General features: G+C 42.0%; 1 protein-coding gene across 4 annotated transcripts in view; it reads left to right on the plus strand.

The window, feature by feature from the left end:
• LOC117353586 (NFX1-type zinc finger-containing protein 1-like) overlaps positions 1–17,172 on the plus strand; it is a 299,791-nt gene that overhangs the window by 265,359 nt on the left and 17,260 nt on the right. For all 4 annotated transcript variants that reach the window (XM_033929706.1, XM_033929708.1, XM_033929705.1 and 1 more), the window contains 2 exons: positions 11,557–11,702; positions 12,710–12,820. In XM_033929706.1, the coding sequence (XP_033785597.1) occupies positions 11,557–11,702; positions 12,710–12,820 (257 nt within the window). The remainder of the gene's footprint in view (positions 1–11,556; positions 11,703–12,709; positions 12,821–17,172) is intronic.

The following is a 17,172-nucleotide window of genomic DNA, read 5'->3' on the forward strand; positions in this document are numbered from 1 at the left end:
GTGTAACTAGGCCTTCTATTATTTTGACGTATATTGGAATTGAAGCGATGGGTCTATAGTTGGAGGGGCTATCTATTGGGCCTTTGTGATCTTTCAAGATTGGGGTGATTAAGATCTCTCCTAGGTCCTATGGGAATAGGCCTTCTGTTAATGTGGTTTGAATCCATAGCATGAGGTTGGTTTTGAATGTGGTGGAGGAGTTTGATAACAGGTAGGTGGGGCAATTATTTAGTTCGCTGGAAGCATGGCTGTATTTATTGTAGAGTCGGTTCGTATCCGACCAAAGTAGGATTGGGAAGTTGGACCAGCTTCTGTCTGCTATGATGGCTTCACCTGTTGTTGGGTTAGTTGTTATCTTTTCGAGATGGGTGGGTGTGTTGATGAATGCAGTTCTGATATTGGTGATCTTGTTTTTGAAGTGGTCTGCTAGGTGGATGTCTGTCGGTGGGTGGGTTCCTTGAGTGGCAAGGTAAGGTTTAGTATCAGTGAGGTTCTTTACCAGGTTGAATAGCTTTTTTGTGTCTGGGATTTTTGTGCCTATCATTTTGGAGTAGTAGGCTTTCCGTTTTTCCTTGAGTTTGGTTTTGTATTGGTTAATTTGATTTCTCCATGCTGTTTTAGCTGTTTTAGTGTGTTCTAAGCTCTTATTTTTTTTTCCAGTCTCTCTCTAGTTGTCTGCAGAGCTTTTTTGATTGGTGAAGTTCGGAGTCGAACCATTTATCAGAAGGTCTACATATTTTAGATTTTAGTTTTTCTGGGGCTAGTTCATTCAGAATGGTTTCGCTTATGGTTCGCCATTGGGATATGAATTCGTTGTGGGCTATGTTGGTGATGGCGTGGTCTGCTTTATCCCAGAATGTGGAGGGTTCGATTTTTTGGCGTGTTTTGAAGGAGGTTTATTTTGGAGGTTGTTTGTTAATGCTTTGAGGCCAGTTGATGTTAAAGGTGTATTTATAGTGATCTGACCAAAGTGAGGGGTGCCAGGCCCCATTTGAGATATGGATTACGGGTTTGTGAGGGTGTTGGGTCATGTAGGCAGCGACATCTAGTTGGTGGCCTTTTTCGTGTGTGGGTTGGGGGTTAAGGATATGGTAGTTCAGTGCTTTGAGGTATGCGATTAAATTTACTACTTGTTTAGAGGTGTGATCTTCTAGGTGGAGGTTTATGTCTCCTAGGATTAGATTATGAGGTGATATTAGGGAGTTCTGGTAAATAGATTCTTCGATATCTTGTTTGTTATCATTCCATTTTCCTGGTGTTGAGTAACAGAGGATGCATGTTAGAGTTCCAATGAGAGAATCATCGGATAGTTGACAGGCTAGGAGATCTAGGTGGGGGGTGGAGTGTTTGTCTATAGTCTTTATATTGATGTTGTTTTTGAGTATGATGGCTAGACCACCACCACGTTTTTTTTTCCTGCGGATCAGTTCTACCTGTTGGGCATATTTCTGTGATGGTGGGATCAGATTCCGAGGTTAGCCAGGTTTCGGAAAGAAATAAGCAGCTTAGTTGTTTTTTAACTATCCAGTCCTTAATAAGGTCTGCTTTTGTGCTTATTGATCTGATGTTCATATATGCGCAGGATAATGAGGTGTTGAGAGTTTGGGGAGTGGGTGAGCAGTTTGGGTGGATGAGATTTTCTTTAGTTTGTGGATGATGGTTGTGGTTTTCTGATTTTGGTTTTGGGGGTGGTCTTTTTCCCCAGCTGGTTGGTATGCTGATGTGGTTGAGTGAGGAGCAGTCTATTAAGTTTCTGGGCGAATATGGTTTTCTGGTAGGTAGAGGGAACCTATGGGATTCTGTTAAGGTTGGGATGGAGGATGTATGATATCCTTCTGTTTTTCTGTTGGTTAGGAGTAGGAAGAGTAGTAGATGTAGGAGTACGCTTGTGGAAAAGTTGGGAGGCATAGTGATTTTTGTGTAGTGTGCAGGAGAATCTGTAATTTGGTAACTGGTGTGAGGTGCAAGGTTCTGAGAGGTGTAGGGAGGTTAGGGGGGAGGGGGGGTTTTCTTCCCCTTTGTTCTGTAGCGTCTGTGATCCTCAGTAGTGAGTTCAGAGATGGATAGGTTTTTCTTCCCACTGTTGTGAGATGTGGAGCTCTTATTTGAATTGTGAGGGACCCTGCTGGTTCGGGGGAGTGCTGTCAGAGTTATGTAGGAATAAGGAGAACTAATAATGGGATATAAGAGTGTCAGCTATAGCAGTTTGTCTATGCTAGTCAGGTTATTTAGGAGATAGACAGTACTATTAACTTATCAGGCTATACAGGTTATTTTGGAGAAAAACATTACTAACAACTTATCAGGGTATACAGGTTATTTTGGAGATTCAACGTTTTGTCGCTTCAGCTAGTGTCGCTTCACAAAGGCGCGCACTAAGGCGCAGGCGCCTTTGTCGGCGCGCCGAATGGCTGAGCACCGTTGGCGCTGCTCGTTTTTATGGAGTAGGCCCCCGCTGGACTTGGGGGGGGGGGCAGAAACGGCTCAACGCCCCTGCAGGATTGGGCTCCTGCCTCGATTCCTGCCTGCCCGCTGGAATCAGTGAAGAGGTCGAAAGATCTTTAAATAAGCAGCTCCCACGCTGCTCGTTTTTATGGAGTAGGCCCCCGCTGGACTCGGGGGGGGGGGGGGGGGGGGGCGGAAACGGCTCAATGCCCCTGCAGGATCGGGCTCCTGCCTCGATTCCTGCCTGCCCGCTGGAATCAGTGAAGAGGTCGAAAGATCTTTAAATAAGCAGCTCCCACGCTGCTCGTTTTTATGATATTCTTGGGGGTGGGGGGGTTGGAAGGTTTCTGTATCTTATGGCTTTTATTGTATTTTGGGAAGGGTTCATTATATTGTAAATTGTATGACTTCTGCTGCTGTATTGTTGAATTGAACAGCTGTAATTTTTTTTTCTCTGTTGTCATCAATAAAAATTGTTATATATAAGGAAGCTATTATTTCAGCATACCTTCTTGATGGCAGGATGATCCCAGATGCCCTTAACACATTCTGCCTGAGAGCAGGCAGCTTTGTGGATGGAGAGCTCTTTGATATGCTGCAGGAGATTTGTAGAGTGTAGGTTAGTCCTATTTGCATTCCTTTTCAAGGCATTACTATGTAGATATAATCATTTCTCAAGACTTTTTAGGGCTTGGATGGCTGAGTCAAGGCTCTGAGCATCCCACCCTTGATGCTTATTGCTTTGGTACTTCCCATCCATCTAGACCGGTCTGGAAGGACACTAAGGAAGGAGAAATTAAACCTTACCTGCTAATTTGCTTTTCTTTAGTCCGTCCAGACCAGCCTAGAACCCGCCTGTACTGTTATGATCCAGCTGCCTGTGTTTTCGGTTGCTATCTACACGGGGAATGTGTTTTGGTGTAATTCTTGGAGAATAGACAAGGAACCAAATAGCATTGTACAGCTCATTTTTGGCAGTGAGTTCCTTTGCAGTACAGCATTCCTGCACATTGTGTAGGATTTTGAAGCCATGGGATAGAAGGGTTAGATGAGATTTGCTGGTTCTTATTCTGTTAGTTCTTTCTACTTGTTCCTTCCAAAGTCAGTATGAATGTGATTGCAAAGATGACTTAGAACTACAAAATTATAGTGGAGCCTTTTATCTCCATCCACCTGCTGGTAGGGAGTGCATAGCCCATCTGTCTAAGCCAGTCTAGAGGGACTAATGGAAAGCAAATTAGCAGATAAGGTCTAATTTCTACTGTTAGCATAATGAGGAGAAACTAGATCCTGGATTCCCTCCTGGGAATACACAGCTCTGCTACAAAGTCATGGGCACAACTCACAAGTTGTACTAATAAGTAGATATTGCAACCCAAAATGTACTGGGGTGAGCTCTGCTCCACATCTCATGTTCCCAAGCTGTCTAAATATTTTAAAGGGTATGCACAGTTTTTACACATGCAAATAGCAGCATTCATACATGTAATTTGCCTTTAACCATGTAAAGAGCGATTTTACAAAAGCTGATAGTTAAACATTTAGTTATATCACATACAGTTTCCAAGGAGGCAAGGTTGTGGACATATTTTGGTTGGGCCCAAAAAGTATCCTATATTACCAATTCTATGATGTGTACTTAAAAAAAAAAATGCACTTGCTCTGACACAGGCAAGCCATCCAGTGATTCATTTAGACCAGGGATATTTGTTATTGCCTTTTGGTGTTCAAAATTGTTTCAAACTTGTCAAAACAAAAAAAAGTCATGTAGCTTGACTCCTTACTCAGCTTGTCTTGAGTGTCCAGTTTTCTAAAATCTGCCACTTATGCAAGCAAGTTCTGACATTTTGTATGGGAAGTTTGAAAAATGGCAACATTTACACATTTTAAAGCCCTGAGTGATGCCGCTGTTATGGACCTACTTATATTTGGTAAAGTGACTAAATTCTGGTGGACCTTCTATAAAATAAATAGGTACTCGTGCGTGCCCTTATACATATGTTAGAAAAGGACCCATATTGAGTGAGCCTTTTATAAAAATACTCAGAAAATTGTGAACATCCTGATTTTGATGCATACTTCACACCAAGATGCCCTATGCAAAATAGTGCTTTTCATGTAATATAATATCTATTGGTGTACCGATCAACAGAGATAAGTTGAAAGCTTTTTTCTTCTATCAACTTTGCATAGACAGCCCTGATTATAGTTTTTCTCACTTGGGAGTGCAATGGAGGTTTTTTGCCAGTGAGGTTATCACCCAACCACCTTTATCCACCATTGTGGTGGTGGGAGGGCATCTGTCTGAGGCTTTTTCCTCCCATTTTTTGAAATACACCCCTTTGAACTGAAGCATCACTGCCTACATTCATATATGGCATTGTTCTTCTTTCTTGTGAAAGTGTGTGTTACTATATAATATCTAATTTAACATTCCCATTACCAGACTGCCTAATTTAAATATCCCCAAAATTATTAATGCAACCCAGCACCATAAAACCTAATAATGAAGAATGAAAAGTAAGAGAGAAATACAAATCTTTCATGCTTAGTAGAAAAATACTGTTAAAAGGGAATTAAAGAGAATACTGTTTAGGAGTTGGGGAATTGTCATGTTTATTTAGCTGACAGTAGTCAGCATTTGTTTTGGCTGTCGCTATCATTATGCCTGGATATTCAATGCTGGGTTATGTCCAGGCACTAGCATCAAATATCTATCTGGTTACTTCTGGCTCAACTGTTGCTTATGCAGTTAAATCTGATATTTAAAACATAACTGCCAATCCAAGATGGCGTTTAGAGCAGACGCTGTGTGTGAGTTCCACACTAGCACTGCTGCACATACGGGAGATTCCCCTTCTCTCTTACCTTGAGTGCGGCTTGTCCGCACGGTATTTGGATATCGACAGCCGTTGTTTTTTTCTGCCGGGGTCTGAACTAACTCTTCCTCTCTCGTGGGCCCCAAACCACGCTGTTGGACCAGGTGCGGAACGAGACCCTTGATTCATGGAGAAGAGGAAGGGGGCAACTGGGACACCTAAGACTCGTGCAGGCGACGCTGGATGGAAGACTTGCACCCCAGTTGAAGGAGACGCCCCCAACTCTGGAAGGAACGCCGATTTCGGCGAACCTCAGTGAGGATCGGGTTTCCCTTAGCCCAATCCAGGGGCAAAGTCCTGCCCAACCCGGAAGAAGCCCTGTAGAGAATGTGGCTAACCAGCCTACCCAGGAAGCTGGTTTGCTGTCTAGCCCCAGAGTTGCTGTGGGAGGAGAAGGAGTGGTGGAAGAAAACCCCACTGGAGCCCAGATATCGGCTTTCGAAGCAGAGGCAGGAAACAGTTCAACTTCTGTGAGTAACATTCAGTTTAGACAGTTGACAAAGCCAGCAGTAGTGAATTTAGAGGAGCTGTGGACGGCTATTGAAATCATGGACTTTAACCTCCAAAAGGCGATGACTAAGGTACAGGCGGATTGTGTCTCTGTCAGTACTCAGGTAGGGGCCCATGAGAAAATGTTAAAAGAACAGGGAGATGAAATAAAAAACCAGGAAGAGCAAATTTTTCAAATAAAAAAGGTAGATTTGGAGATTATTAAAGAAAGATCTTTTATTTAAAAAAACAAACAAAAAACTTGAATATATAGAAAATAAACAGAGAAGAAAAAACCTAAAATTATTAAATTTTCCTAAATCTCCAGTATTATCTCCACTTGAGATGGTGCGTAAATACTTGAAGGATATTTTAATGATTCCGGAAGATAATTTACCACCTATCATTGCGGCTCAATCTATATCTTCAGGGAAGAAACAGGACAGTTCAACTCCTGTTGACACGGAAAGAATGAACTTAACAGACTTTTTGGAGAATTCCCAGGAAGTAGTCACGGAAAGGATTACTGTATTGGTGACGTTTGCATTACAGCATGACAGAGACTTAGGCCCCCTTTTACTAACCGCGCTAGCAATTTTTAGCGCCGGGAGCCGCGCTGAATGCTGCATGCAGCTCCCGACGTTCATAGAGTTCCTATGAGCGTCAGGAGCAGTGCGCGGCTCCTGGCGCTAAAAACAGCTAGCTCGGTTTAGTAAAAGGGGGCCTTAGGTTTTAGACTTTACTTCAAACATATGAATGATAAATTCTTTGGCTCGGCAATTCGGATTTTCCCAGATATTGCTCAAGTGACACAGAACAGGCGAAAAGAATTTCTGCTTTATAAACTCAGAGCTTTGGCCCTGGGTACATCCTTTATATTGAAATTTCCAGCCAAATGCTGTGTTTCAGTTCAAGAGAAAAATTTTCATATTTTTCGAACCAAAGCAATTGTTGGAATTTATTTTGGCCAAGGAAGGGGGGGGAGGGGAGTGGTGATTGGTCCATTAGCTCTTCCCACAGTTTAAAATATAGGCTGTTGGGTGTTTTATATCATTGTCTCTAGGGCCGCTCTTGTAATTGATATATATATTTTGTTATACTTATTTTAATACTTGGATCCTTATTTCCTAATTTTGTGGACTAAATAATATATTTCTTCTTTTCCTTACATTTCTGTTGCAAGTAATGTCAGGTTTATTAATTTTCTTTGATTCTCATTCTAAGTCTGTATTCAAGTATTAATGTGCTTGTTTAAAAATTTTGAAAATTGAATAAATAAAGAATTTTTTAAAAAAGAACATAACTGCCTATGTTAAACCAGAAAATGAAAAGGACTTAGGTGTCATTGTGGATAATACATTAAAATCTTCTGCTGAGAGTTTGGAGGCTGCCCAAAAAAGCACTGATGTTGTTATCCATTTGGGAACAAATGACCTGGCCAACAACTCCACACTTGCAGCACAGAAAGCTTTTCGGGAGCTTGGTGAGGGCGTGAAACCTTTTGTAAAAACTAGCTTTTTCTGAAATACTGCCTGCATATGGAAAGGGAGAGCAAAGAGTGAAAAACACAGAGGACTTTAATAGATGGCTCAAAACCTGGTGTCATCAAGAAGGCTTCAGGTACATAGGAGGATGGGGGAAACACATGGAAGGACAAGAAGCTATATTGCACTGATGGGCTACATATTACTACAGCAGGAAAAAGAAATCTTGCAGAGAAATTTAGACAATATTTTTCTAGGCATTTAAACTAGAAGGTGGGGGTGGTGTATGTACGAAGGACAATTATAGAGACTACCCCCGGCAAAAGAAAAGATGTGATAGTAGTAAAGACTGCAACATAAACAATATCAGCAACTCATTTCTTAGTATTGCAACGGAAAGTGAAACAAAACAAAAATCCTTATGAAAAAGGAGATTATCGCTGAAAAATAGCTGGAAAGCGATGATCACAAATGCTCGCAGTCCTAAGCAACAAAGTTCATGATCTGCAAGCCCTGATGTTAGAGGCAGATCTAGATATTGTCCTATCACAGAGACATGGTTCAGTGAATCACATGGATGGGATACAAACATACTGGGATATAATCTTTTTAGGAAGGACAGAGATGGTCAAAAAGGTGGAGGAGTAGCTCTCTATGTATAGATCAATATCCAAGCAACCAAAATGCAAGGGACCTGGGGAGAGGAAGAAGCGATATGGATTGCTCTGAAAAGAGAAGATGGAACTTCTATCTACGTGGGTGTAGTCTACAGACCTGCGACTCAATCGCAGCAAATTGATAAGGATCTGATTGTGGATATCCAAAAGTTTGGAAGGAAAGAGGAGGTTCTGCTGTTGGGAGATTTCAACCTGCTGTATGCGGACTGGAATGTTCCATCTGCGGAATCGGAAAGAAGTAGGGAGATTGTGGATGCCTTACAAGAGGCTCTGCTCAGATAAATGGTGACAGAACTCACAAGGGAAAAAGCGATAATGGATCTGGTTCTCACAAATGGAGAGAGTATCTCTAATGTTCGAGTGGGTGCTCACCTGGGAAGTAGCGATCATCAAACGGTTTGGTTTGATATAACGTCTAAAGTGGAGAGTGGCCGCACGATATTTGAAGTCCTAGATTTCGAACATACGGACTTTAATGCAATGGGAGAGTACCTGAAGAAAGAGCTGTTAGGATGGGAGGACATAAGAGAAGTGGAAAGGCAGTGGTCTAAGCTGAAAGGAGCGATAAAAATGGCTATGGATTTTTATGTGAAGAAAATCAATAAAAACAAGAGAAAAAGGAAGCCGATATGGTTCTCCAACCTAGTGGCTGAGAAAATAAAGGCGAAAGAGTTGGCGTTCGTGAAATATAAAAAAAAACCAAGAAGAGGAGAGCAGAAAGGACTACAGGGTGAAACTGAAAGAAGCCAAGAGAGAGATATGTCTGGCGAAAGCAAAGGCGGAAGAACAAATGGCTAAAAATATAAAAAAGGGAGACAAAATTTTTTTCAGATATATTAGTGAAAGGAGGAAGATGAAAAATGGAATTGCTAGGCTAAAACATGCTGGGAACCAATATGTGGAAAGTGATGAGGAGAAAGCAAATGTGCTAAACAAATACTTCTGTTCTGTGTAAACAGAAGAAAATCCTGGAGAAGGACCGAGATTGTCTGGCAAAGTTACACGAGAAAATGGAGTAGATTCTGCGCCGTTCAAAGAGGAGGGTGTTTATGAGCAACTTGAAAAACTGAAGGTGGACAAAGCGATGGGACCAGACGGGATCCATCCCAGGATACTAAGGGAGCTCAGAGAGGTTCTGGTGAGTCCTATTAAAGCCTTGTTCAACAAATCTCTGGAGACGGGAGTGATTCCTGGGGATTGGAGTAGAGCGGATGTAGTCCCTATTCATAAAAGTGGTCACAGGGATGAAGCAGGAAACTACAGGCCGGTGAGTCTCACTTCAGTTGTTGGAAAAATAATGGAAGTGTTGCTGAAAGAAAGGATAGTGTACTTCCTTGAATCTAATGGGTTACAGGATCCAAGGCAACATGGCTTTACAAAAGGTAAATCGTGCCAAACGAACCTGATTGAATTTTTTGATTGGGTGACCAGAGAGCTGGATCAAGGACATATACTAGATGTAATTTACTTGGATTTCAGCAAAGCCTTTGATACAGTTCCTCATAGGACGCTGTTGAACAAACTTGAAGGGCTAAAGTTAGGACCCAAAGTGGTGAACTGGGTCAGAAACTGGCTGTCGGACAGACGCCAGAGGGTGGTGGTTAATGGAAGTCGTTTGGAGGAAGGAAAGGTGAGTAGTGGAGTCCCTCAGGGCTCGGTGCTGGAGCCGATCATGTTCAATATGTTTTTGAGTGACATTGCTGAAGGGTTAGAAGGAAAAGTATGCCTTTTTGCAGATGATTCCAAGATTTGTAACAGAGTGGACACCGAAGAGGAAGTGGAAAATATGAGAAAGGATCTGCAAAAGTTAGAGGAATAGTCTAATGCCTGGCAACTAAAATTCAATGCAAAGAAATGCAGAGTAATTCATTTGGGGATTAATAATCTGAAGGAACCATATATGCTGGGAGGTGAGAAGCTGATATGCACGGACGGGGAGAGGGACCTTGCGGTGATAGTGTCCGAAGATCTAAAGGCGAAAAAACAGTGTGACAATACTTGAAGGGTATTAACGTAGAACAAAATCTTTTCCAGAGAAAGGAAAATGGTAAAACCAGAGGACATAATTTGAGGTTGAGGGGTGGTAGATTCAGGGGCAATGTTAGGAAATTCTACTTTACGGAGAGGGTAGTGGATGCCTGGAATGCGCTCCCGAGAGAGGTGTGACTGAGTTCAAAGAAGCGTGGGATGAACACAGAGGATTTAGAATCAGAAAATAATATTAAATATTGAACTAAGGCCAGTACTGGGCAGACTTGCACGGTCTGTGTCTGTATATGGCTGTTTGGTGGAGGTTGGGCTGGGGAGGGTTTCAATGGCTGGGAGGGTGTAGATGGGCTTGAGTAAGTCTTAACAGAGATTTCGGCAGTTGGAACCCAAGCACAGTACCGGATAAAGCTTTGGATTCTTGCCCAGAAATAGCTAAGAAGAAAAAATTAAAAAATTTAAATTGAATCAGGTTGGGCAGACTAGATGGACCATTCGGGTCTTTATCTGCCGTCATCTACTATGTTACTATGTTAGAAATTATTAGTGAAATAGTGTGATGGCTGTGTTAGTCTATTTTTCAAGGTAATATATAGAAATAAAACAAACATCAAGGAAATAAGGCGATACCTTTTTTATTGGACTAATTAATTTTTCCCCCTTTTACTAAGGCGTGCTAGCTGATTTAGCGTGCCTTAGTAAAAGGACCCTTTTGTGATTAGCTTTCAAAGGGTATCCCTTCCTCAGATCAGAAATGAGCAAATGTTGACAAATATCACTATATGTTAGTGAAACATGAAAACATTCCAGTAACAGTCTCACAGGAACCGGGAAGAGTGGGAAACAGAGAGGTGACAGAGGAATTATTAGGAATCAATTATTTTGAAGGGAATAGAGAATAAATTTAAAAATATCATAATGCATGTGTGTTGCATTTAAGAATGTGAATTGATTTGCTTACGCTTTCATAAATTACGAAGACTAGGGGAGCAGCTGTGAAGTTACATAGTAGCACATTTAAAACATTTACTAGAACAAATGATAAAGGCAGTAAGGTAATTGGGTTTTTTAAAAGTTTGGACAAATTTCTGGAAGAAATGTCTACAAACCATTATTAATCTAGAGTTAAGTAGCATGGAATTTTGCAACTTTTTGGGACTCTTCCAGGTACTTGTGAGCTAGACCGGCCGCTGTTGGAAACAGGATACTGAGCTAGATGGATCTTCAATCTGACCCAGTATGTCAATTAAGTTCTTATGACCTAACACCCAACACACATCATCATATCCAAACTATGGACTGAAACTCAGCTGAAGTACGGTATTCATTTGTTATATGATTTAGATCAGAAATAGACTTTTACAGTTCTGTTTGCACATATATATGCTGCCATTACTACTACCTCATATGTTTCTAAAATGAGCTCCTAAATTAAAGAAAATGTGCATTAGAGAGGGTAACAAATTTGTAGTGGATATCCTCTTTGGAGAAGGCATTGATGAAATGTTCCTCTGAATTAACTTCAGCCTTCAACAATATGAAACAATTCCTCACACCCTGAAACTGTGAATAAAATGAAATTCTTGTTTACTTTAGGTGCATCCAAATATAGGAAAGTACTTCAGGAGATTGGGCCCAAGATTATCATTGTTGAAGAGGCAGCTGAAGTGCTAGAAGCTCACATTGTAACCACGCTGAGCTCAAAGTGTGAGCACCTCATTTTGATTGGAGATCACCAGCAGGTAATCTTGCCTTTTCAATGCAGGAAAGGAAATTATGACTATTTAGCTTTCTTGGAGCTGACACTATGAGGCTAAAGCCTATTATAAAGTAGGTATTCTAGCTCTGTAGAGGCTGGTTCAGATTGAATTGCAAGGTCAAGGGAGCAGAAAAAAGCAAGCCTCAAATTAAACGTATGACCCACCTCAACATGGGCTTCATTAACTAAGGTGTGCTAAGAATTGCCGCTGCTGAGTCAGACCAGTGGTCCATTGTGCCCAGCAGTCTGCTCACGTGGCGGCCCTCTGGTCAAAGATCAATACCCTAACTGAGACTAGCTCTACCTGCATACGTTCTGGTTCAGCAGGAACTTGTCTAACTTTGACTTGAATCCCTGGAGGGTGTTTTTCCCTACGACAGACTCCAGAAGAGCGTTCCAGTTTTCTACCACTCTCTGAGTGAAGAAGAGCTTCCTTACGTTCGTAAAGAATCTATCCCCTTTCAATTGAGTGCCCTCTCGTTCTCCCTACCTTGGACAGTTCTGTACCTTCTCAGACTTGCAGACCTTCTGGCCAGGAGCTCCATACTCTTCGGTCCCTTAGTAGAGACTGAGATCTGCTTCTGTCTCCTCTCTTTTTATAGTGTTGTTGACTCCTCCTCTTCCTGCTTCCACCCCCTCTGATTGACCAGGACTGTTCTCTCCCTAGTGAAGCTCTTAACTTTCCTACTTCTCTGATTGGTCCAGAATCTGCCCAACCCATCTCCCTCCGCTGAGACTTTAATTCTGCGGTTCCTGCTTCTCTCCTAACCTTTGTTCTGTTTCTCTTCTGGGGATCAAATTCTGTGAATAACCATTCCCCTCCTCTGGGTTTCTCAGGTTTTCTTGATGGGATATATACCCCATCACAAGGGCATAATTATAAAATAGCACTTAAAATGTAGGTGATGTGTAATAGAATGAAGAGGATTATGTAAAAGTGTTATTTTCAGCACAATAGAATGATAAACATTTTTCATTTTATTATTATAGCTCCGACCCAGTGCTACTGTATATGAATTGGCTAAAAATTTCAACTTGGAAGTTTCTATGTTTGAAAGACTGGTCAGAATGAATGTCCATTATGTTCGTCTAGATTATCAGGTGAGTCATTGTGGTTTTGATAAACACTGAATTAGGGATGCCAACTTTTCTAAACAAAGAAAAATAGCCATCTGCTCTGACCCTTTAGCCTAGTGTATCGCAAACTGTGTGCCTCCTGAGATTTCAAGGGTACTGTGGTACACTGGGGAGGAGGAGAGGCACCGGTGCTGGCTGACTGCCTACAGGCCATGCCTTTCACGAAGAGAGGCACCTTCTGTAGGCAATCAGCTGGCATCAGCGCCTCTCCTGCCCTTTTCCTTGCAGGTACCTCCTACTGCTGGCGCAGGGCCTGTTTGAAGGGCCTTTGCACATGCGCGGACACATCAACACGATGATGTCACACATGCACATGATGTCATCAAAGCGACATCACGCACTTCTGGGTGTCTTGAGCCAGGGACACTAGGTTTAGGTTTAGTTTCAAGGGAGATTGAATGACACTGCTCTAGCCCCTAGTGCCTTGCCTCCATGGCCATCCAATAAAATCCTCTCCCCCTAAATTTTCCTACTTCATACACCTGTTCATTTTAAAGTAGGGGCTGGTCTGACTCAATTACAGCAGTATCAGTTTGTAAAGGCATGTGGGTTGTTATGGAGGCTAGGAAGATAGAAGAAGGAGCCTTGTAGAGACACATGCATGGAGATTCTCCTGCATGTTTGCAAACTGATGCTACTGCTGTGATTAAGCCTTAGATCGGCCTATATTCTGCCCGAGCTCATGGAACATCTTTCAGATTGGCTATATTTGGAATGGAAAATTATGTCCCCAATGCGACTGGCTCATGTATTGGATATTAGGTTACCTAGTTATGCTAAGGACAATAATATTATTTTAGATACTTGGAAGACCTTGAGATGTATTAATAAGTTAACTGAAATTCCTATAGAGCAATCCATGTGTCAGTCCTTATGGCTGAATTCCAAGATTCAAATTGGCGGGTCTAAAATTGCCTGGAAGGAGTGGATGCAGGCAGGTATACGAACATTAGATGATGTTATATTAAATGGAAAATTGCTTGACTTTTCAAGGTTGCAACAATCTTGGTATTTCAAAATCTCAATTTTATAAATGGTTGCAGCTGAAGCACGCCATTCAGAAAGGGTTCCCTGATTGGTGAAATTTTAAAAATCACTACAGCTTGCAGTTCCTCTGTTTCCAGACAGATTTGCTAGGGCATCAGGCCACCAGGTAGTATAAATTAATATCTGAACTTCTGAATAAGAAACCCAAAAACGCTCTTAGAGACATTTGGAGCATTGAGATTAAGCAGTATATTTCTGCATCTTGATGGCCACGTGTTTGGTCTTGGAGGATGAGATGTACAGCGTCAGCATCAATGAGGCAAACATGTTTTTTTTTGTTGCACCGTTCTTTTTGGACCCTGGTTAGGTTGAATAAGTTGATAGTTCTAAGTCTAATAGATGCTGGCACTGTCATCTAGATATAGGAACACTGGATCATTTACTGTTTTATTGTCCTACGATACTGAGTTTTTGGAAGTCAATGTGGGGACATATTAATAATATTTTGGAGTCTGAGATACCTCTGACATATGAGTTAGTGATTTGCAGAACTGTGCTGCATGTTAAGCCCCCACTGGATAGATATAAAGGCCAACTCTTCTTAATTATGACGGGTACAGCTATGCAGTTGATCATGCATAACTGGAAAAATTGGGACCGTCTTAATTTCACTTTCTGGTGGGCAAATCTTATGTTTAGTGTATAAATATGAAAAAATGAATGCTGATTTGTCAGGGAACACAAAAATATTCAAATTAGTGTGGGGTCCATTGGCATCTTTTCTAGAATTGTTGTAGTTTTATTTTTGCACATCCAGGGTTGGGAGGGTGGGTATATCTTTATATGATTCCTTGTTCTTTTCTCTGATGGTTGGAAAGGGAGGGGGCTATTTCTGGGTATTGATAAACTGATTCTGAATGTTTATAAGTGCTTAATTGTTATGGATATGACATGTATGTTATGATGCACTTTTTGTAAAATTTGAAAATTTAATGATTTAATTAAAAAAAAGAAAGCCTTAGATCGGCTCCTGCATTAGTACAAATAGGTCTGTCCATACATTTTATTTCAGTCAATGGACACTGTCCTGTGCACATTGGGAGTAATGCTAAAAAAGGTTGCCTAAATTTAGGTGCCTAAATACTACATGCAAAGGAAGAATTCTGTATTGACAATAATACATGTAATTGCCATTATACTATACCAGTTCATTTTGGCAGTTATGTGCCAACATTTAAGCATGGCTGTTTAACACCATATTAAATGGCTGATGTAAATTGCACCTAAATAATACAGTTGGCAATATAACCTTTAGAATTCTAGAATCTTAGCATATAAGAGCTAGGCATGCCACTGATCTACCCATGTGAATGCACGCTTTCAGTTACATACTACACTTCTCCCTCCGTATTCACTGTGATAGGGGATTAACAGAACTGCAAATACTGAAAAACCGCGAATAACTTTTTTATATTATTTACTGTTTTCTTTTAAAAACCATCATGAATATGGTGAAACTGCAAATAACATGGTGGGAGACCTGGCCTGTTTCTGAAGGAGAGGCAAAACATGGTGAACAAAGTGCTGGGAATCAGCAATTGTCTCTGTAAACGCTTGTAAGCGATTCCTCTATGCAAGCTGATGTAATTTGGGGGGAGGAGCCAGCAAGCTAAAAACCATGAATAAGCTGAAACCGTGAATACGGAGGGAGAAGTGTATAGCATTTGTGCACCAAGGACCGGATTCTGTACAGGACTTCCAGTCTCAGAAGCCACCTATGTGGCTTTTGAGAATCACACACGGGTGTCCTATATAGAATGTGTCTGTCCTCACGGACAGATGTCTAAGCCTGCCTAACCACCATGATTCTCTAACCAAGCGCCAGTTAGAGAGTTGTATTGCCACTGATCTGATCGCAGCAAGGGAATCTCTCTGCCATGATCAGTTTAATGGCTGCAGAAGGGAAACCACCCCAAGACATTCCCCATGGGGGTGTGGCTTAAGGGATATGACCAATCAGAATATTAGGCCACTCCCAGTGCATCCCAGAATGCACAGGGAGAGAGGCCTAAGATTCTGATTCTGGTTGGCCCAGGTGCCTCTCCTATGGGACTGGGCCAATCAGGGCCTTAGACCCCTCCAGAAGGGGAAGGTGGAGGTGGGCCTGCCAGCCAGAGGGAGTAAGTATCTCTCCAGCTGGCCAATGAAAAAAAGGTACTGGTGGGGTCTGGGTGGACTTGGGGAGGGGGGTGTCTGAATAGGGGCATGCCTGCAGGGGGGATGGTCCAGCAGGAGAGACTGGGCATCTCTCCTGCCAGGGGATGTCTCGGGGGGGGGAGGGAGGAATGGCAAGAGGAATTGGGCAATCCTCCTGCCGCGCACATTTAGGGGTGGGGGATGGGATATGCGGCTTCGGGGGTTCTGGCAGGAGGGACTGGGCATCCCTCATGCTGGTCTTCTTCACGAGTGAGACGGGTTCCCTGCCGCAGTTCCTAAACTGATTGTGGCAGGGAGATTTGCACGCTGCAATCAGCACTGCAATCTCCTCAGTGGCCACATCTATTTGAAATATAGACCAGCATTTTGTTGGCCTACATTTCAGGTGCCTATCACGGCCCTAGGGAGACGCCTGGGGCTGCCTAAGCTCACCTAAGGCCACTTCCGGGCGAAACCATACTCATGCTTAGCCTTAGGTGAGCTTAGGTGGCCCTACGTGTCTCCCTAGGCTTGCAAAAATGTCTAAAATGTAGGCAATCCTCCACGGGGTATGTTTTTTTAAAAAACATTTGTCCTGATTGGCCGCTTAGACAGCGATAGGACACCTACCACTTCCTACAATCGGGACGCCATTTATAGAATTTGCTCCCAAGTTTCCAGAATAGCGACTGAACAGTTATGTGCATAACTACAAATTAGTGCCAATTAACTGGTTATTGCCAATAATTGGCTGTTAGCCCAATTACTCCCTAATTTACAATTAATTTACCGGCAGTATTCTATAATCTGTAACAAGAAAATTTCCATTCAGGAACCTAAACTGAAGATTCAACATATTGTCTTATGGCCAGCCATGTGTCTGCAAAGACATTCAACCAAAATGCTCTGCAGCCTCAAAAAATAATTTCCACTTGTTCTAATTCATGAAGAATCCACTGCTCCTCTCCGACACTCTAAGCAAAAATTTTGGCCATTTTGCCAAAAGGTTGCCTCATGGATTCTGAAATGTTTTAAAAATACTATATAAAAGTTAAAAATATGGGTTAGCACAAAAGAAGTGCTAACAGAGTGTTCTTAATCTCGTATAGTGCTATTCCATTGTAGCTTAGCAA

Source organism: Geotrypetes seraphini, chromosome 2 (genome assembly GCF_902459505.1).
Source record: "Geotrypetes seraphini chromosome 2, aGeoSer1.1, whole genome shotgun sequence".
NCBI classification, from domain to species: domain Eukaryota; kingdom Metazoa; phylum Chordata; class Amphibia; order Gymnophiona; family Dermophiidae; genus Geotrypetes; species Geotrypetes seraphini.